This window comes from Culex pipiens, chromosome 2 (assembly GCF_016801865.2).
Source record: "Culex pipiens pallens isolate TS chromosome 2, TS_CPP_V2, whole genome shotgun sequence".
NCBI classification, from domain to species: Eukaryota; Metazoa; Arthropoda; class Insecta; order Diptera; family Culicidae; genus Culex; species Culex pipiens.
In genome coordinates this window covers 76,287,236-76,306,093 of record NC_068938.1, presented here as the reverse complement: position 1 = coordinate 76,306,093, position 18,858 = coordinate 76,287,236, and the positions used below count along the sequence as shown (strand labels likewise).

General features: G+C 34.1%; 1 protein-coding gene across 3 annotated transcripts; it reads left to right on the top strand.

Annotated features, from left to right (window-relative positions):
- Nucleotides 1-785: 785 nt before the first annotated feature.
- Nucleotides 786-18,611, top strand: LOC120413539 (transcription elongation factor S-II). Of its 3 annotated transcripts, XM_052707706.1 has the most exons (3): nucleotides 786-1,006; nucleotides 9,771-10,648; nucleotides 10,712-10,840. In XM_052707706.1, exons 1-2 carry the CDS (start codon nucleotides 938-940, stop codon nucleotides 10,638-10,640), a joined length of 939 nt encoding a protein of 312 aa, XP_052563666.1. In that variant the 5' UTR covers nucleotides 786-937; the 3' UTR covers nucleotides 10,641-10,648; nucleotides 10,712-10,840. The 3 variants fall into 3 exon arrangements, with proteins under 3 accessions (XP_052563666.1, XP_039430352.1, XP_052563667.1); XM_039574418.2 differs by lacking the exons at nucleotides 9,771-10,648; nucleotides 10,712-10,840 and adding an exon at nucleotides 17,537-18,611 and having other exon boundaries at nucleotides 796-1,006; XM_052707707.1 differs by lacking the exon at nucleotides 786-1,006 and adding an exon at nucleotides 9,389-9,669 and having other exon boundaries at nucleotides 9,771-10,840.
- The last annotated feature ends 247 nt before the right edge of the window (nucleotides 18,612-18,858 follow it).

The window sequence follows — 18,858 nt, the reverse complement described above, 5'->3', positions numbered from 1 at the left end:
ATCATCAAGAAAATTTGAATTGTCAAGCTATCTGAGTCACAGATTGCTTGATATTTGTTTTCGAACACGAATTTTCTTGCAAAAAAACAGAAGAAGAATACAAACGTAAACACTCAATAAGAAGACTCTATCCAGCCGTCCCGTCCCAGGGTCCCACAAACAAATCTGGAGTTTTTTTTTTTTTTTTGAAAAGGTCCAATAAACCAAATTTTCAGTTTTTGCTTTTTGGGTGTTTTTGAAACCGCCTTGAGTCAGGGGTATTAAAAAACACCCAAAAAGCAAAAACTAAAAAATTGGTTTATTGGACCTTTTCAAAAAAAACTCCAAAAATGTAAACATTGAGTGTATCCCGCGTACTACGATGGATATTGACATTAGGTTTGAAAGGGATACACTCTATGTTTACATTTGTTTATAGGACCATATAAAAAAAAGTCAAGAAATGTTTATAGGACCTTTAAAAACAAACATTGCATTTGTTTGCCCTTCCTCGGCCTCGACCAGAGCCTAGTCGATTTGAACCAGCCTAAATACATCAAGACGACAAGAAAATCCCTTCTCATAATAAATACTGACTTACGCATTTTGTATGACCATCAATAACCAAAAAATACATGAAAAAATACGAATTTTAAAATCTCTAAAGACATGGCGTAATCAGAAAAGACAAACGTCAAACCTGGCAGCCCTGCCAAAGTCGACCAAACAAAGCGAGACAACTACATGAACATTACAATTGCCATCTCTCTCTTTCCCGCTGACTTTATCGACTCCTTCTTCATCGCACACAAAAACATCCCCAATCCGTCAGTCGCGCGAGGAGGAAAAAAGGCGTCAGAGCGCTCCGATCGGGAAAGAAAAAGTTGCGATTTTTCGCCTGTCAGTTTTTTCGGAAGTCTTTTGGTTGCGCAGGAAGCAAAACCCACGTCCCAGCAGGATGAACGTCGAGGAGGAAGTGTTCAAGATCCAGAAGCGGCTCGGCAAGATGACCTCGTCGGATGGGTCGGTGAGTAATGCGAACGCCCGCCGCGGCAGCTGCTGCCGTAAGGGCGAGAAAAAAATCGGTGCTTCCATTTTTGTTTCGGCGCGCATCGCCTTTTCGCTCGGCACTCCGCCGTCGCCGCCACCGGGGAAAACCCTCCGGACGAATGAGGTAGGTGGTTCCCGTGAGGACAGGAAGTAGTCTTCGTCGTACGGGAGGGACAACTCCCTTCCTGGCCAAAGGAGTGCGATTCCGCGAACAGTCTTTCTTTTTTTTCTCGCGGAAGATGCCGGTGCTCGTGGACTGCCGGGGGTTGGAGGAGGTAAGATCCCCGCGGAAGGGGAAGGAACGGTGCCGCGCAAGAGGAAAGAGCAAAGAAAACCAAGAAAAACAAACGGTGTAGTTTCTCGTTCTCTCTGGCGGTGGCGGCGGCGGATTTTTGGAGCTTGGATTGTTGATCGTTTGTTGTTGTTTTGGAGGCATGCCGAAGTAATGCTAATGTTCTGGAAACGATAATGCACTGCGAGGCAGACTTCCAGAGTAATTTTGCTAGATGCGTGTAAAACATTTGTGTAATGTTTAGTGAAATCATTCCACATCGTCTATTAGCTTTGTTCAACCTTTGCAAAACATTAATTTCTAAATAATTAAGAATTACTGAAACATGATTGATGTAAAAGTTCCTATTATTTTCTTTCCTTATACTTTTTTAATTAATTCATAACAAGTTTTCACATATATTGGATAACGAATAGGTACTTCAAAAGAGTAAACGGGAGGGGGAGTAATCTTAACAACAACAAGTTCTGGAGCAACATTTGAAAGGGGCGGTACGACATTGCTCTTACGACCTTTCGTCCAATTTATACGCGTGGAATGAAAGGCCATAAGAGCAATGTCGTACCGCCCCTTTCAAATGTTGCTCCAGAGTTCAGCCCGCTGGATGAGAACAACAACAACAATGGTAACCCAGCCGGGAAAAGAGGCGTCTGAGCAGCTGAGGGAAATTGAAAAGCTTGAAAAGATTTCAAATCCGGTGGGAAGCCTACCGGAACAAGTGACCGAACGTGACCCAGAGCAGGAACTGCTTGCAGCAGGGTCATGGAACCAAGAACTGTCACTTCAAGAGAAGGAGTAACAGCTGTGGGGGTCCCCAAAAGACGGACGAGTGCAAAGTTCAAAAACCGAGCCGCCCAGGAGCCCACGAAGCCACAGACCATAACTGCGGCCGTGCGGCCTTCATTCAACGGCGGCAGCTCCGGTGTTCACGCTGGCGGAGTTCCCTCCGCTGCCGGGTGCGGCCCTGCAAGAATGATCGACACCCTCGACCCACAGAAGATGCTGACCCTTGTGCTGGCGGCACGAAGGAAAGAAGTGAGGAGGAGCTCTACGCATGGTGTCGATTTCTGGAAAAGTCAGGGAAAACCTGGAATTGTCAGGGAATTTTATTGGACCTGGAAAAGTCAGGGAAAGTCAGGGAATTTTGAGCTGGGTCAGGGAATTTCGATGATCTTAAAAATATTACTACAAAATTTCATTTCTTTTTGAAAATTCGCGCTTAATGATGTATTTAAATGTCTTCCAGGCCTGGTCAGTCCGGAAGGAAAGTGCGTAGCTTGTCTGCAATATGTTTAGGTTTAAAAATCAAATAATTTGGATTTGATTTGGATTTCCGTTCAACTGAAAATTATAAATTACTAGCGTACACAGGGTGGGACAATATGAGGCAGTTGCCCCACCATCCTCAGAGATTTGTTCTAAAATTGGTTGTTTGCTTAGCATATAGGGCCATTTTGTCAGAAAAATTCAATAATTTAAAAAATCAAAAGTTAAAAAAATCGAAAATTTGAAAATAAAAAAAATAAAAATTCTTAAGCATAAAGATTTTAAAATTTTGAAATTCTGATATTTTAGAATTGTTGATTTCTATTTTTTTTAAATTCTTTTTCTAAAATTCTAATAAATTGTAAGGTTAGAAATTTTTCCAAAATTTCTCATTAGTATTCGTTATCTAAATTTTTATTTGCCTTAAAATTAAACTGAACTATGATTTGAATATGATCCAAAGTAGTCTAATTTTGTGTAATCTAAAATGTAAGCAAAATAGTGATGGTGAAATGGAATTAAAAATTCAAGAATTAAAGAAATAAAACAAAAATTCATGGAATAAACAGGGTTGTTACGGACTACACTCAACTCATTTTTAAACATACTGACTCTGAAGATTTAATTTCTTTAAAGTTTTGAGTACAGTCATCCCACATATTCGGAACGGTTTCCAGATCGGCCAATGTTCAAAAAATCATAGCAAATCGATAATTAAACTTAATGATTCGCTTTTACCTTCATTTGAAAGCTTTTCTTGCGATCTTTCGAATGCTGTATCGAACATCTGCAAATTTCAATTTTTATATGAAGTTTTTGAAGAATTACTTTGACCCTTGAAATCCACAAATTCGGAACACTTTTTTCTTACGAATGTAAACAAACTTTGGATATCTCCAGGAGTACATATTTTTTACAAAAAAATGACTTCACACTCTGAAACCAATTAAACTCAAGCTTAGTGATGTTTTATACATGGTTTGGTAACTTTTTTTTGTGAAAATATCAGTTAAATTCAGGTGTTCCACAATTGTGGGAGGCACAATAACATCCCACAATTATGAAACAGGCCATTTGGAGGCAGTGTTTTGCTGCTCTGGACAAAATAGTCTTGGAATGAAGTTTTTTTCAAAAAGTATTACTTTTACTAGTGAAATAGCAAGATAATGTCCAAATGAAGGTTCTTAAAATAGTAGGGTCGACATAAAAGCTACTTTTGGCATGCTTTTGACATATTATCATAAAAGTGTTCCGAATTTGTGGGTGTTCCGAATATGTGGGATGACTGTAACGTTTTTTATCCTTATTTATTGTTCTTTTATACTCGATACATTCAATTTTAATCTTGTGAATCTTAATCATATTTCAAACTTTTCCTGAAGATACAGACATTTGGATGTAACAAAAATTATTATTGGGCATGTTCCAGTGGGTGTACTGTGCTTCTAACCCAAATATGAGCTTTATTGGACGTACCAGAAGCTTCTCCGCCTTTGAATTTTAGATGGGATTCAACCAGTAGAAATATTTTTTTTAATTTGAACATTCTTGAAGAAAAATTAAAAAATCAAAACATTCAAAAATTACAGCTCCAACATTCAAAATTGAATTATTCAGAAATTAGAAAATAAAATGTCCGAAAAATAGTATTAAAAAACCCGAAAAAATATTAAATTCATATTAAAAAAGAAATTAAAAGATCCGAAATTTTTAAATCATAAATAAAAAAAAATCTGAAAGCAAAAATTAAAGCTTTCAATATTCAAAAAAAAAACAATTAAGAGAACAAAAAAAAATATTATTTTTTAAATTCTTAAATTCCTAAATTCTTAAATTCAGGGTTGTTACGGACGGCGCGGATCGCGCGGATCTGGCGCGGATTTGCTGGCTTATTTTGCTCAGGCGCGGATTTCGCGCGGATAGCAATTTTGATAAACAAAATAATTGAGAACAATAGAATTTCTTTCAAATTACAAAGGAAAATATTATTAGGAATTACATAAATTCAATCTTTTTCGTTGAGTGCGAAAACATCAATTTCTAAGAAATTGTTAATGAAGAAAATTTTCTTCTAAAAATTATTGATTGTTTTTTTTTTATACAAAACTTTGAAATAATCTTCAAGGAGCGATTTTTTTATGTATTGAGATTTGTTATATTAATTTAACATAACATTTCAACTCATTATTTTTAAAACATCTACTAATAAATACCAATTTTATTAAAATCAAATTAACAAAATTAAAAAAAATTACAGAATTTTAAAAATTTAAGCTATAAAATTTTTAAGATTTGTTATGTTTTTTCAATATAAAAATTAAAATTTTAAATTTTTGGTTTATTGAAAAAAATAAAAATTCTGTTGCCACTCTGATTCAGGTAGAATTGATTCTACTCCCAATTATCACAACATGACGAAATCCACTTAGAAATCTGATAAAATCTCCGTCTAAAAGCGAAATGTAATGTTAAAATTAAAAAATAAGAAATTTGGAATTCAACAATTTGAAATAAAAAACGAAACATAACTAATTCACAATTTGAAATTATCAAAACTTACAGACTCAAAAAACGTGAAAAAGTACGAATTATTAAATTGAAAAATTACGAAAATATTGCAATTGATTTTTTTGTTAATTTTTATTTTTTTAAGAAAGTTCTTAAGTTATCAAATTTTTAAATTATTTAATTAATTAATTTTATTAAATTAATTAATTATTTAAAAAATAAATTTTTAAATTATTAAATTTTTAAATAAATAAATAATGAAATTATGAAATTATGAAATTATTAAATCATTAAATTTTTAAATAATTAAATAATTAAATAATTAAATAATTAAATTATTAAATCATTAAATTATTAAATCATTAAATTATTAAATTATTAAATTATTAAATTATTAAATAATTAAATTATTAAATTATTTAATTAATAAATTATTAAATTATTAAATTATTAAATTATTAAATTATTAAATTATTAAATTATTAAATTATCAAATTATTAAATTATTAAATCATTAAATTATTAAATCATTAAATTATTAAATTATTAAATTATTAAATTATTAAATTATTAAATTATTAAATTATTAAATTATTAAATTATTAAATTATTAAATTATTAAATTATTAAATTATTAAATTATTAAATTATTAAATTATTAAATTATTAAATTATTAAATTATTAAATTATTAAATTATTAAATTATTAAATTATTAAATTATTAAATTATTAAATTATTAAATTATTAAATTATTAAATTGTTAAATTATTAAATTATTAAATTATTAAATTATTAAATTATTAAATTATTAAATTATTAAATTATTAAATTATTAAATTATTAAATTATTCAATTATTCAATTATTCAATTATTCAATTATTCAATTATTCAATTATTAAATTATTAAATTATTAGATTATTAAATTATTAAATTATTAAATTATTAAATTATTAAATTATTAAATTATTAAATTATTAAATTATTAAATTATTAAATTATTAAGTTATTAAATTATTAAGTTATTAAATTATTAAATTATTAAATTATTAAATTATTAAATTATTAAATTATTAAATTATTAAATTATTAAATTATTAAATTATTAAATTATTAAATTATTAAATTATTAAATTATTAAATTGTTAAATTATTAAATTATTAAATTATTAAATTATTAAATTATTAAATTGTTAAATTATTAAATTATTAAATTATTAAATTATTAAATTATTAAATTATTGAATTATTTAATAATTTAATTGTTTAATTATTTAATTATTTAATTATTTAATTATTTAATGATTAAATTATTAAATTATTCAATTATTAAATTTTTAAGTTAATAAAAAAATTTTGCCGTTTTTTTAGTTCGGATCATTTTTGGAGTCATATTTTTGTTTAGAAAAATTTAGAGAAGAAAATAATAGAAATTTCGTGTTTCGATTTTCCAGAGTAAAGTTTTGGCGAGAAAGTAGTAAATCCCTAGATTTAATAAATTGGTGATTTATTTTATGGTTTAAATTTTTTTAAATTTTCGAATTTAATTTTTTTTCCTGAATTTGTTTTTAAAGAAACGATATCAGATGTGTTGCAAAAAAATGCTAATATTGTTTCAAAAATGGCAAAAATGGTTTCATTTGATACAGGTGGGGTATGAATCCACAACTGATCAACGGTACTGATCCAAATGCCTTCTGTATTATTCTTTTTTCGTTTAAAATTTCATTCATTATGTTACTCTCTTCTTTGTTTGTCGCGATTTTTTTTTATATGGCGCGGATTTCGCGCGGATTGGGTTTTGGGGTCGGCGCGGATCTGGCGCGGATTTTTTCTCGACTTTTCCGTAACAACCCTGTAAATTCTAAAATACTTAAATTCTAAAATTCTTAAATTCTTATCAATATTCAAAAAAAAAAAAACAATCAAGAGAACAAAAAAAATATTATTTTTAAATTCTTAAATTGTTAAATTCTTAAATTCAAATTCCTAAATTCTTAATTTCTTAAATCCTTAAATCCTTAAATTCTTAAATTATTAAATTCTTAAATTTTTGAATGCTGCCATTTTTGTTACCTTTAGTAAGATCATCGAGTATGAACTGTATCTTAAATTTAAAACCTCAAGATCCTGAATTTATTACAATTTTTAAGTTTTATTTTTTATAAGGCTTTCTAGTCAGAAATTTACCAACACATTCAAAGTATGTTTACATGACAGCTGGACGTTTGTTTGCATCAGGTTTCCTATCTCTTTCTAACAAAAGTTTTTTGTCAGGCGACTTCTAGCTGGTCTTTTTGATTGACTGCCCGATATGTCAGCCAACATGCTTCGCAGGGTTGTGACAGCTACAGCTCGATCATTGTTTGCATCAGGACACTATGACGAGGAGTTCGTCATTTTTGTGTTAAATTATACTTTTTTCACTGGGCCTGGAAAGCCTTATTAAGATTTCATTCAGTTTTTAGATCTAAATTTCTAAATGTTGAATTTTTTTTTTTTTTTTGCCAAAATGTTTGTTTTGGCTTTTTCCTCTAGTTTACCTAATCCTAGCAAAAATACATTTTCAGCGTTTCAAGATTCTGCGTTCTGAGATTACAAAATTTAATTATTTATGAAACTCTTTTGTCGCAAAATTATTTTTCTTAAAATGACGCGGATTTTGCGCGTATTGGGTTTTGGGATGGCGCGGATTGTTTTTCTATTTCTCCGTAACAATTCTGAATAAAGGAATTTGAGAGTTCAAGAATTTATAAAATATGGTCTCTTCGGAAAAGTTGTTTCCAGCATCCGAGATTTCATAGGGATTGTACAACTACATTTTCACATATTTTCCCAAACCAACATTCAAGGGGTTACAAGGAGGAGTTCCCGTGGTCAGATCGAGCTTAAATTTGGAATCTATTCCAAAACACCCAAATATCTAAGTTTGATATAACCCCCGGTCCTAACCTGGTCGCACAGTCCCTAAAAGGACCTAATAAAAATAAGCTATGAAAAAAAAATCCAGCTTCGAGGTGAAGTTGTATCGCGCATCCTCTCATAGATTATTAACTACGATATGTGAATTGCAAACCGTTTCCCTTCTTAGAAATCTTCCCTTTCATTCCAATCCTTGGGAACCACAAATTGAAAGCCGGTTTGAATTCCCAAAATACTGAAGAACTGTAGTGTTGTGGGTCACGTAAACTTCAATCTCGTACTTTCGCTTGATCTTGGTCAGCCTTATCGAATTGGTCAATTTCTTGATCTTCACGACTTTCAACCTTGTTCAGAAATGCTATGTGGTGGTATGCATGGTTGCCTCTCACCCCAGTTGGACCGGGTTGTCTGATCCGTCGGACCGAGAAGTAAAGTAGATGTTGCCCCGGTCTATAACCTAAAATTTAGATCGTTAGCCCAGGCCAGGTCGTCTCCTCGGGTCCTGTCCCGGCAAGCAGATGTCAAGCTTATGATTCCGAGCTGGATAAACTCCTTGTAATCTTCGCGTTCTTGAACAGCAGTTCTTCGTATGTGGCCAGCAACTTCCTTTTGTCATCTGCGTTGAAGTTCTTCGATTTGATCAAATAATGATGAGTCAAGACTATGCCATTGATGTTTGAAGGAGATAAACGCATGGAAACTGTTGCTGGCTTGTTCAACAGCTGCTCCATTCCGTATTCCCGAGTTGAGCACTACGACAGCTATTTTCTCTCTTTTTACGTGATCGTCAAGAACCTACATTCCATCAAAATGGACCGTAAGCGCCTTGGTTTTATCGAACGTTTGCTTAACAGCTGACACTATCGTTTTCCTCGCATTTCTAATTATTAGTAAAAAAAAATCTTGAATATTGAGAATATTAACACTTCCTTCCTTCGTCGGTGACATGTAGATTTACTTAGATACAGGTCATCAGTATCTTCAATATATTGTTGAGTTGTTTCTTACATGATTATCTTTTGAGAACTGGGCCCATTGATTTTTTTTGGACAGGCTAGTAAACAAGGGTTTAACTCACTCAACTTCGACAGTTGAGTTATTAAACACGGTTATTACCGATTTTAAAAAGTGAATTGGGTATAACTCTAGCGTTGCTAGTCTTTCTAATACCCCATTCGCACGGGCGGTTATAACCGTTTTTAAAACCGTAATGGTCAAAAGTGTATTAATTAAAACCTTGTTTACATTTTAAAACCGGCTATAATGAGCTTTTTGCCATTATTATTGTTTAATCGAAGGTCCATGAATGATCCTGTGAATAGATTATAAAAACCAGTTCGTTGTTACAGATTGTGCTGTTCAAATTGCGTACAACTTCTCACTGTCATCATAGTTGTTGAGCATCTCATCAATCAAAGCTAGTTATTGAAATCCACCAAAATACATCGGATCTCAGTTCTATCCATCATGCTTTCTAACATAAGTGAGTGTTTTTTGAGTGCATAACATAAACCAAGCTAAACGTGATTTTGTAGTGAAAATCAGTGAACATACTTAGACATTGCTCGCCGCCAGCCACACGACCACATACGGACGGGTTTGCTCAGTACACAAACTAGGACTCGTCCCCACCAACTCACAAATTCAAACGGTACGTTTAAAACACACACGCATCATCGCACCCAAAACCCGCTCGCAGCCCACTCGACCTAACCTCGGTTCCGTTCTTTCGTTCTGTCTCCCCTCCTTCAGGGTCAAGAACAGGCGCTGGATTTGCTGCGTCAACTGCAGCGACTGAGCATCGATTTGGACATCCTGACCAAAACCCGCATCGGCATGACGGTGAACGAGCTGCGCAAGTGCAGCAAGGACGACGAAGTGATCAACCTAGCCAAGACGCTGATCAAAAGCTGGAAGCGCTTCCTGGCCGCGACGACCTCCTCGAAGGACTCGTCCAAGTCTTCGAGCAAGACGTCGTCGTCGTCGAGCAAGAGCAGCGCCTCTGGCGGCAGCAGCACCAGCCACAGTGGCAGGCATGATCACAGCAAGAGAGATCATCACCGCAAGGAAAGGGATGATAAGAAACGTGGGCGGTCCCGTAGTCCGCAACGTGCGAGCAACACGACCGACACGGTTCGGCTCAAGTGTCGCGAGATGTTGGCCCACGCGCTACAAGTCGAGGGTGAGCAACCGGAAGGGTGCCAACCGCCGGAGGAACTCGGCGAGGAGCTGGAGGAGGCCATCTTCGCGGAGATTAAAAATACCGACTTTCGGTACAAGAATCGCGTTCGGTCGCGGGTGGCCAACTTGAAGGATCCGAAAAATCCTAGCCTGAGAGCGAACTTTGTCAGCGGTGCCATCACTGCCGAGCGGTTGGCCAAAATGACGCCGGAGGAGATGGCCAGCGACGAGATGAAGAACCTGCGCGATCGGTTTGTGAAGGAGGCGATCAACGACGCCCAGCTGGCGACGAACCAGGGCACCAAGACGGACCTGCTCAAGTGCGGCAAGTGTAAGAAGCGCAACTGCACGTACAACCAGCTGCAGACGCGAAGCGCTGATGAACCGATGACGACGTTTGTGCTGTGCAACGAGTGCGGCAATCGCTGGAAGTTCTGCTAAGGGCGAGAGCAAGTTTTGGAAAAGCATGATGGTTCTGATCAATTCCATTTTGACGATTATGTACATTTCAGGAGATCTTCAACGAGTTAAAAATTCTCGGATCGTAGCGGTTTGGAATTGAATTGTGCCATTAAAGAAAACAGATAACAAAGAGTTGCCTGCTGTTGAATTGTTTGTTGAAATAAATATTTTATAGTTGTTGTTAGTCTTTATTTATTTTTACGAGGAAAACTGGTGCCGGTATATGTTTGGCAGGTTAAGCTCTCGCTCCTTACTTCATCCAATTTGCAGATTTTTACTGTTGAAACAACATACCTATTTTGTGAAACTTGCTTGTTCACCTTCTATTGAGCTATTTATCACTTGATTTGGAGCGTAACATTTCAAAAGGGCACAAAACTTTTGTAAACAATAGTGTATCCCTTTCACTCGAATGACAGTTAGCATAAGGAGTGAGAGGGATACACTCTTGTTTACAAAAGTTTTGTGTCCTAATGAAATGGAAAGCACGATTTCAGCTGGAAATGAGCTTCAATTGAACGTCAAAGTGCTAATATGTCAACTTTAGAGGCACGATCACGATGGATTTAGATATTGTTCCCCTACATTGATTTTTTTACTTGTTTTAAAGTTTACTGAGCGAATCATAAAAATCTTACATATCCTTTGATAACATTTCAAAATACCTCTGTACTAGGGTGCCCAGAAAAAATGACCCCCTGCTCCACTAGCAAAAATTGGTTTTTTGGGTTATTTTAGGCATCTGTGCAAATTTTGAGCGAAATTGGTTGAGATTAACCCATTGATACCCGAGCCTAAAGTTGGTGAAAAAAATGTTTTTCATACAAAAATGACTTTTTTAAATCGCTAATAACTTTTCAGGATTGAGTTTTACAGCTTTTGTTTGTTGTACAAAGTTGTAAAGTATTAAATTTTCAATAAGAATCTCACTTTTGGGAATATTTTGATGGAAGTAGCGCACCGTGCAGACCAAACCGTAAGAAAATTGGGTTTTCCATACATTTTTTCGATTTTTCCCATACAAACTTCACCTTCGAGTATCAATGGGTAAATGTTGACCGATTTTGCTCATATTTGGCCCAGAGTCCTAAAATAGCCCAAGGAACAATATTCAGCTTGTGGAGCGAGGTTTTGAGGAAAAGTCCCATATTCTGGGCACCCTACTCTGTACATAACTTTTCGAAAAAATAAGTACAATGAAAAAAAATGTTATACGATTTTACTTTTTATCATCAAATGTTGAAATCCCCAAACACGTATTTTTTTCGAATTTGTTTTATATGTTTAAAAGGACTAAAAAAACTTTTTTTGAACCATAGTGCATGATAATCCAAAATCTGGTTTAGAAAATATGAAATTGCAAAGTTACCGTGGCCGTGAGGTTGCGGGTTTCGTCTTGTAAGCGGAAGGTGATGAGTTCGATTCCTGTCTGGCTCGGCAAAGTCAGATCCCTTCAAATACACTCAAACCCCGATGGTTTGACACCAACTGTTGCCAAACGAACGGGGTCACTTTTTAGTTTGACACCCCTTTTACACGGAGTTCACACACACTATCAAACGCTTGTTTTGGTAGTGTGCGTGAGCGCCGTGTAAAAAGTGACAGTTCGTCATTTTTTAGTTTGCCTCTGACCAACCAACGGGGTACAAACTAAAAAAGTGTCAAACGAAAAAGTGACCAACCACCGGGGGTTGGGTGTAGTAAATCTACTCACTGGGAACACCGACCAGTAGTCGATGGGTTTCTTCTTGCGGCGTGCTGGATTTCCAATCCAGAGGTCGTGAGTTCGAGTCTTGTACCGGAATGATAAAATACAATTTTTTTGAAAATGTCAAAAATCTGGACAAAAAATAATTATTAAAAATAAATTTTGAAGCAAAATTGAATTTGCAATTGTAAAGTACCATTATTTTTTTTATTACCACTTTTCTTCAGAGTGCTAATTCCTGAATTCGAGTTATCGAATCCGATTCTTGAAAGAAAAGACCCTCTGAAAATAATATTTGTTACTAAGAAAATTTCTTATAGTTTTTTCTCTGGAATTTTGAAAATCGGGCAATTTGTTTTCAAATATACAGTCTAACAAATAATTCGAATCAATGAAAATTAATTTCTCGAAGTTTCACCTAATTAGCCTATAATTTTCAATTGACAATTTCTCGGAAACTATTGGTCCGATTTTCACTGTTAGAAAATGAAACTATTGCGAACTTTAAATTTTAATTTTAAGAAAATGAGCAATTCTCTACCAAAACCGGAAATAGATTTTATTTGTATTTTTTGATTTGGCTCAAACTTTGTGGGGGCCTTCCCTATGACCAAATATGCTATTTTGTGTCATTGGTTCACCCATACAAGTCTCCATACAATTTTGGCAGCTGTCCATACAAAAATGGTATGTAAATATTCAAACAGCTGTAACTTTTGAGTGAATTTTTTGATCAATTTGGTGTCTTCGGCAAAGTTGTAGGTATTGTTGAGGACTTTTGAGAAAAAAATAGGTACACGGAAAAAAAAATTTGCAGATTTTTTTATCAACTTTTTTTTTTACTAAAACTCAATTTCCCAAAATACGTATTTTTTGATTTTCGAGATTTTTTGTTTTAGGGGACAAAAATCCGCAACTTTTGAGCCATAGAGAAACATGGTCAAAAAATCTGCCACCGAGTTAAGAATTTTTGAAAAAATAGTGATTTTTGGAAAAAATCGAAGTTTCATGCAAAAACAAGTTTGACATTATTTTTTAATGCAAAATTGAATTTACAATCGAAAAGTACTTTACATATTTTTTGATAAAAAGCTCCGTTTTCAAGATATAGCCACCGAAAGTTTGATTTTAGCGAAATATTTGCAGTTTTTCAATTTTTAAAAATAGTGACCATGAGTGACCATTTCTAAAAATATATTTTTTGAAAAGTTCAGAAAATTTGCTATAAAATTGTCTAAGAGACATTGAAGATTGGACCTTTGGTTGCTGAGATACAGCGGCTTAAAGAAAAAGAAACACGAAAATTGAAGTTTTAATAGAAATAATCAGAAAATTTCACAAAAGTTTAAATTTTTTAACATTGAAAAAAAGACCAATAGTTTTCGAGATATCTTCAGATGAAAATTACAGACTACTTAGACGATATTTAGAGAAATTATTTTTTATCGATTCGAATTCTTTGTAAGGCTGTGTCTCGAAAACGAATTGCCCGATTTTCAAAGTTCCAATGAGAAAATTGAAAAAAAAAATCTAAAGATTATCAAAAATATTTTTTTTATAGAAGGTTTTCTTTCAAATATGTTGACATATTTACCGACGAGCTTAAATGATATAAGAGCTTGCTGCAAAATCTGTTGTAAGAGATTACATTTTTTATAGCAAATCCACAATTACCACAATTTTGACAGATTTTGATACATTTTTTCTGTATAGGTTGAAAACGGTACATTCACCTATTTTCTTAAGTTTTTTAATATTAAAAAAAAGATTTTGTCAAAAAAGAATTTCTCCTAAACCAGACTTTGCAACATCGCGCACTATTGTTCAAAAGATGTTTTTTCAGAGCCCTAAAGCATTTTTAAACAATACAATAAAAAATTACGCATTTTGGACATTGCTTTTTTCTCCGAAAAGACTTTGCCCAAGACAAGACAAATCGATCAGAAAATCCCTGCTCAAGATAGTGAATTTCATAAATTTACAAACCCAAAATATTATGAAAAAATAAAATGTAACAACAATTAAGATCAAAACTAAAATTAAATTTCAACCCTCTACAACCCAACTCCGCCTTTAGACGGGCTTCGATTTAAAAAATAGCCAAAATCCATTTTTCAACCAATTTTTGATCTTTAAAAAGCATTAGATAGAAGAAATTTTGGAAAATTTATGGGTTGGAAGTTTTACCTGTTTTATGTAACTTTGCCAATGTTTTTAAAAATGTAATTTTTTAGAGGTCAACTTTAGCAGTGTTTTTTTACTAACATTTCTTATATTTTAAGTAAAAAGAAGTATGCAGTAATTTTTCTAGTGCCCCAGACCATGCCTCTACGCATTTATTTACATGTTAAATGATAATGGTGCCATTTTATAGCAGAAAATGTGAAAAACATGCAAAAAATTTGAAAAGGTTACTGTAAAAACATGAAAAAATTAGCTAGGCAAAATGTAATGATAGGAGGTGGTAGAGTAGACCAAATACTACCAAAAACAAACATAAACTAAACAAGATAAATGCAGATTGAAATACTAAAAATGAAACAACAAAAGCATAAAACAAGAGAAGTAAAGTTTTCGTAGAACAAAACTTGTTCAAAATGACCTCCTGAACACGGGAAAAAAAATATTCGAAAAAAAAATTTGGGCAGTAGAGGTTTAAAATTCAATAATGCTGGCCCTGGTCGAGGTCGATGAACCAAAGGAGAGCAGTTCTCTACGAAATCGGTCTTTTTTCTTCAATTTTAGTTTTTGTATTTTTTAATCCGACTGAAACTTTTTTGGTGCCTTCGGTATGCCTAAAGAAGCCATTTTGCATCATTAGTTTGTCCATAAAATTTTCCATACAAATTTGGCAGCTGTCCATACAAAAATGATGTATGAAAATTCAAAAATCTGTATATTTTGAAGGAATTTTTTTATCGATTTGGTGTCTTCGGCAAAGTTGTAGGTATGGATACAGACTACACTGAAAAAAAATGATACACTGTAAAAAAATTTGGTGATTTTTTTATTTAACATTTTATCACTAAAACTTGATTTGCAAAAAAACACTATGTTTAATTTTTTTTATTTTTTGATATGTTTTAGAGGACATAAAATGCCAACTTTTCAGAGATTTCCAGGTTGTGCAAAAAATCTTTGACCGAGTTATGAATTTTTTAATCAATACTGATTTCTAAGTCTCATCTCACCTAAACAACCCACCATTTTTTATTGTCGATACCTCAGCAAGTAATGGTCCGATTTTCTATGTTAATATATGAAACATTTGTGAAATTTTCCGATCTTTTCGGAAACATTATTTTCAAAATTTTCAAATCAAGACTAACATTTCAAAAAGGCCAAACATTCAATATTACGCCCCTTAAAAAAAATGTTTTCGAAAAGATCGGAAAATTTCACAAATGTTTCATATATTAACATTGAAAATCGGACCATTACTTGCTGAGATATCAACAATAAAAAATGGTGGGTTGTTTAGGTGAGACTTAGAAAACATCAATTTTCCTGTTTTTAAACCTTTGCATTGCAATATCTCAGCAACTAAAGGTCGTATCAACAAAGTCCGTAAAAGCAAAATAAAGAGAATTTTCTCAGCTTTTCAAAAATATTTTTTCCAAAAGTGTGCAAACATGTGCACTATTTAAAAAAAATGAAAAACTGCGACTATTTTCAAAAAAGTTACCTAAAAATGGCTATAACTTGAAAACGGTGCACTTCATCAAAATTTCACTTAAGTACTTTTTGATTGCAAATTTGATTTTACATCGAAAAATGAAGTTGAAGTTCATAACTCGGTCCAAGATTTTTTGCACAACCTGGAAATTTCTGAAAAGTTGGCATTTTATGTCCTCTAAAACATACCAAAAAATAAAAATAGTGTTTTTTTGCAAATCAAGTTTTAGTGATAAAAAATTTTTTTTTTACTGTGTATCATTTTTTTCAGTCTACTACTCTACAGTCTACTACTCTGTATCCATATTTACAACTTTGCCCAAGACACCAAATCGATAAAAAAATTCCTTCAAAAGATACAGATTTTTGAATTTTCATACATCATTTTTGTATGGACAGCTGCCAAATTTGTATGGAAAATTAAAAATGGCTTCTTTGGGCATACCGAAGGCACCAAAAAAGTTTCAGTCGGATTAAAAAATACAAAAAAAATCGAATGACCGAAATCCTAGAGAACTGCTCAGGAGCAAAATACCATTGCATTTATTTAAAAAATCCCAAAATTCAAAATTTCAAAATTTATTTTGAATAGTTTACAAATAATTCGAGTGGCACTTTAAAGCCTTATCTAAATTTAAAAAAATGGAATCCTTTTCACTAGGGCTAGTGATTTTTCGCGATTTCACGGAAGCCGGGTAATCCGTGAAAACCGCCCCTAGCCGTCAAATTTGGGAAATACCGTGAAATGCCACGAAATTTGAAATAATTGAAATATTTTAATTGAAACATTTTAAAAGATTTGAAGCATTTTAAAAGCAGTTTGCAAATAAATAAGTATTTCATATCAGATCTACAATTATATTCTGAAGATTTGTTATTCATAGTTATTTGTTGAAAATATTGTAAATTAGAATATTCAACAAAATGCAGATAGTTTCTTTATTTCACAAAATTCCAAAAAGATTTTAAAAGAACATAAATTTATTTTAGTTAATCAACGATTTTAAACGACGATGGACAAAATTCCATTTATATATAATTTAAATATAAATTATGTGTTTTAATCCAATTGATTAGTAAAATAATACATATTGATATCATGTTTGTTAACCATTTTGCAATGCATTATATTTTTTCTTGAATTATCAATAAATGTAAAAACTGCTTTTAATGAAGTTTTGCCTGAATTTTAATAAAATACTAAAATTTCCCTGTTGCTGAAATTAAAGAAAGCATTTCTTTTAATGATTTCCTGTTTGATGAACGTGCATATTTTATAAAATCTCAATAAAATTTCCAGAAGGGGAGCGGGTTTAAGATTTCCAAAAAAGTGTCTACGTGGTTTGAGAAATGCAAACATAATGTTTCGAATTTGTCGGAAAAGGCTTGAAAATATCATAAAAAAATAACGTGTAAATAAATATAAATGAATCGTTAGTTTGAAAAGTGAGGCCAAAATTCTAACCAATGCCATTTCGTTTCCACTCCACAGGGCCAGGAGCAGGCGCTCGACTTGCTGCGCGAGCTGCAACGCCTTAACATCGATCTGGACATCCTGACGAAGACGCGCATCGGCATGACGGTGAACGAGCTGCGCAAGTGCAGCAAGGACGACGAGGTGATCAGTTTAGCCAAGTCGCTGATCAAAAGCTGGAAGCGTTTCCTGGCCGCGACCCCGCCCTCCAAGGAGTCCTCGAAGGAATCGTCGAAATCATCGAGCAAGTCGTCGAGCAAGAGCAGCAGCGGGGGAAAGGGGGACGATCGCAAGAAGGATTTGGAGAAGGAAAAGGAGAAGGAGAAGAAGCCAACGCAGACCAGCTTTCCGCCGTCGAGCAACACGACCGACGCGGTGCGTCTCAAGTGCCGCGAGATGCTGGCCAGTGCGATTCGGGTGGACGGTGAACCGCCCGAGGGTTGCCAGACGCCGGAGGAGTTGGGGGATGAGCTGGAGGAGGCGATTTTCAGCGAGTTTAGAAACACGGACATGAAGTACAAGAATCGCGTTCGTTCGCGCGTGGCTAATTTGAAGGATCTCAAAAATCCCAGCTTGAGGTCTAACTACATCAACGGAGCGATTACGGCGCAACGGTTGGCGAAAATGACGCCGGAGGAGATGGCCAGCGACGAGATGAAAAACCTGCGCGATCGGTTTGTGAAGGAGGCGATCAACGACGCCCAGCTGGCGACGAACCAGGGCACGAAGACGGACCTGCTCAAGTGCGGCAAGTGCAAGAAGCGCAACTGTACGTACAACCAGCTGCAGACGAGAAGCTCCGATGAACCGATGACGACGTTTGTGCTGTGCAACGAGTGCGGCAATCGCTGGAAGTTCTGCTAAGTGCGGTTTTAAATGCCCAGAAGACAGAAAAACAAATCACAAAAACCCTTGAAAAATTCCTAAACATTACCAACGAAAGTGCACGGCCACACCAAACTCAACTCACACAATAACACAATGCGGGAAAGGAGGAAACTTTACCTGTGTGTGCACACCCAGAATTGATTCACCCTGCTGCTGACACAAACACAAACACAACGTACCGAATGTCGCGATACGTTACCCGCGTTCAAGTCCCGAATTTGCCCCTCCCCTGAGTTCTCACCATTGATCACGATTGATCGATTCCCAGTTGCGTGTGCTAAATTGGAACATTAATCGGCAAACAAAAACATAAGCGGAACAATCCGCTAAACAATTCACCGATACAAATTGTGCGTGGTTCGATTGACACCGATATGATAATTTAATAACTATGTAAAAGTAATAAAACCTGCCTAGTGTGTAACGAAAAATATAAAAAAAAACTGATAAAA

Excerpts from the sequence above, each read along its gene's own strand:
- LOC120413539 (XM_052707706.1), top strand. The coding sequence starts at position 938 with ATGAACGTCGAGGAGGAAGTGTTCAAGATCCAGAAGCGGCTCGGCAAG. Across the intron at positions 1,007-9,770 it reads TGACCTCGTCGGATGGGTCG|GGTCAAGAACAGGCGCTGGA; the intron begins GTGAGTAATGCG and ends CCCCTCCTTCAG.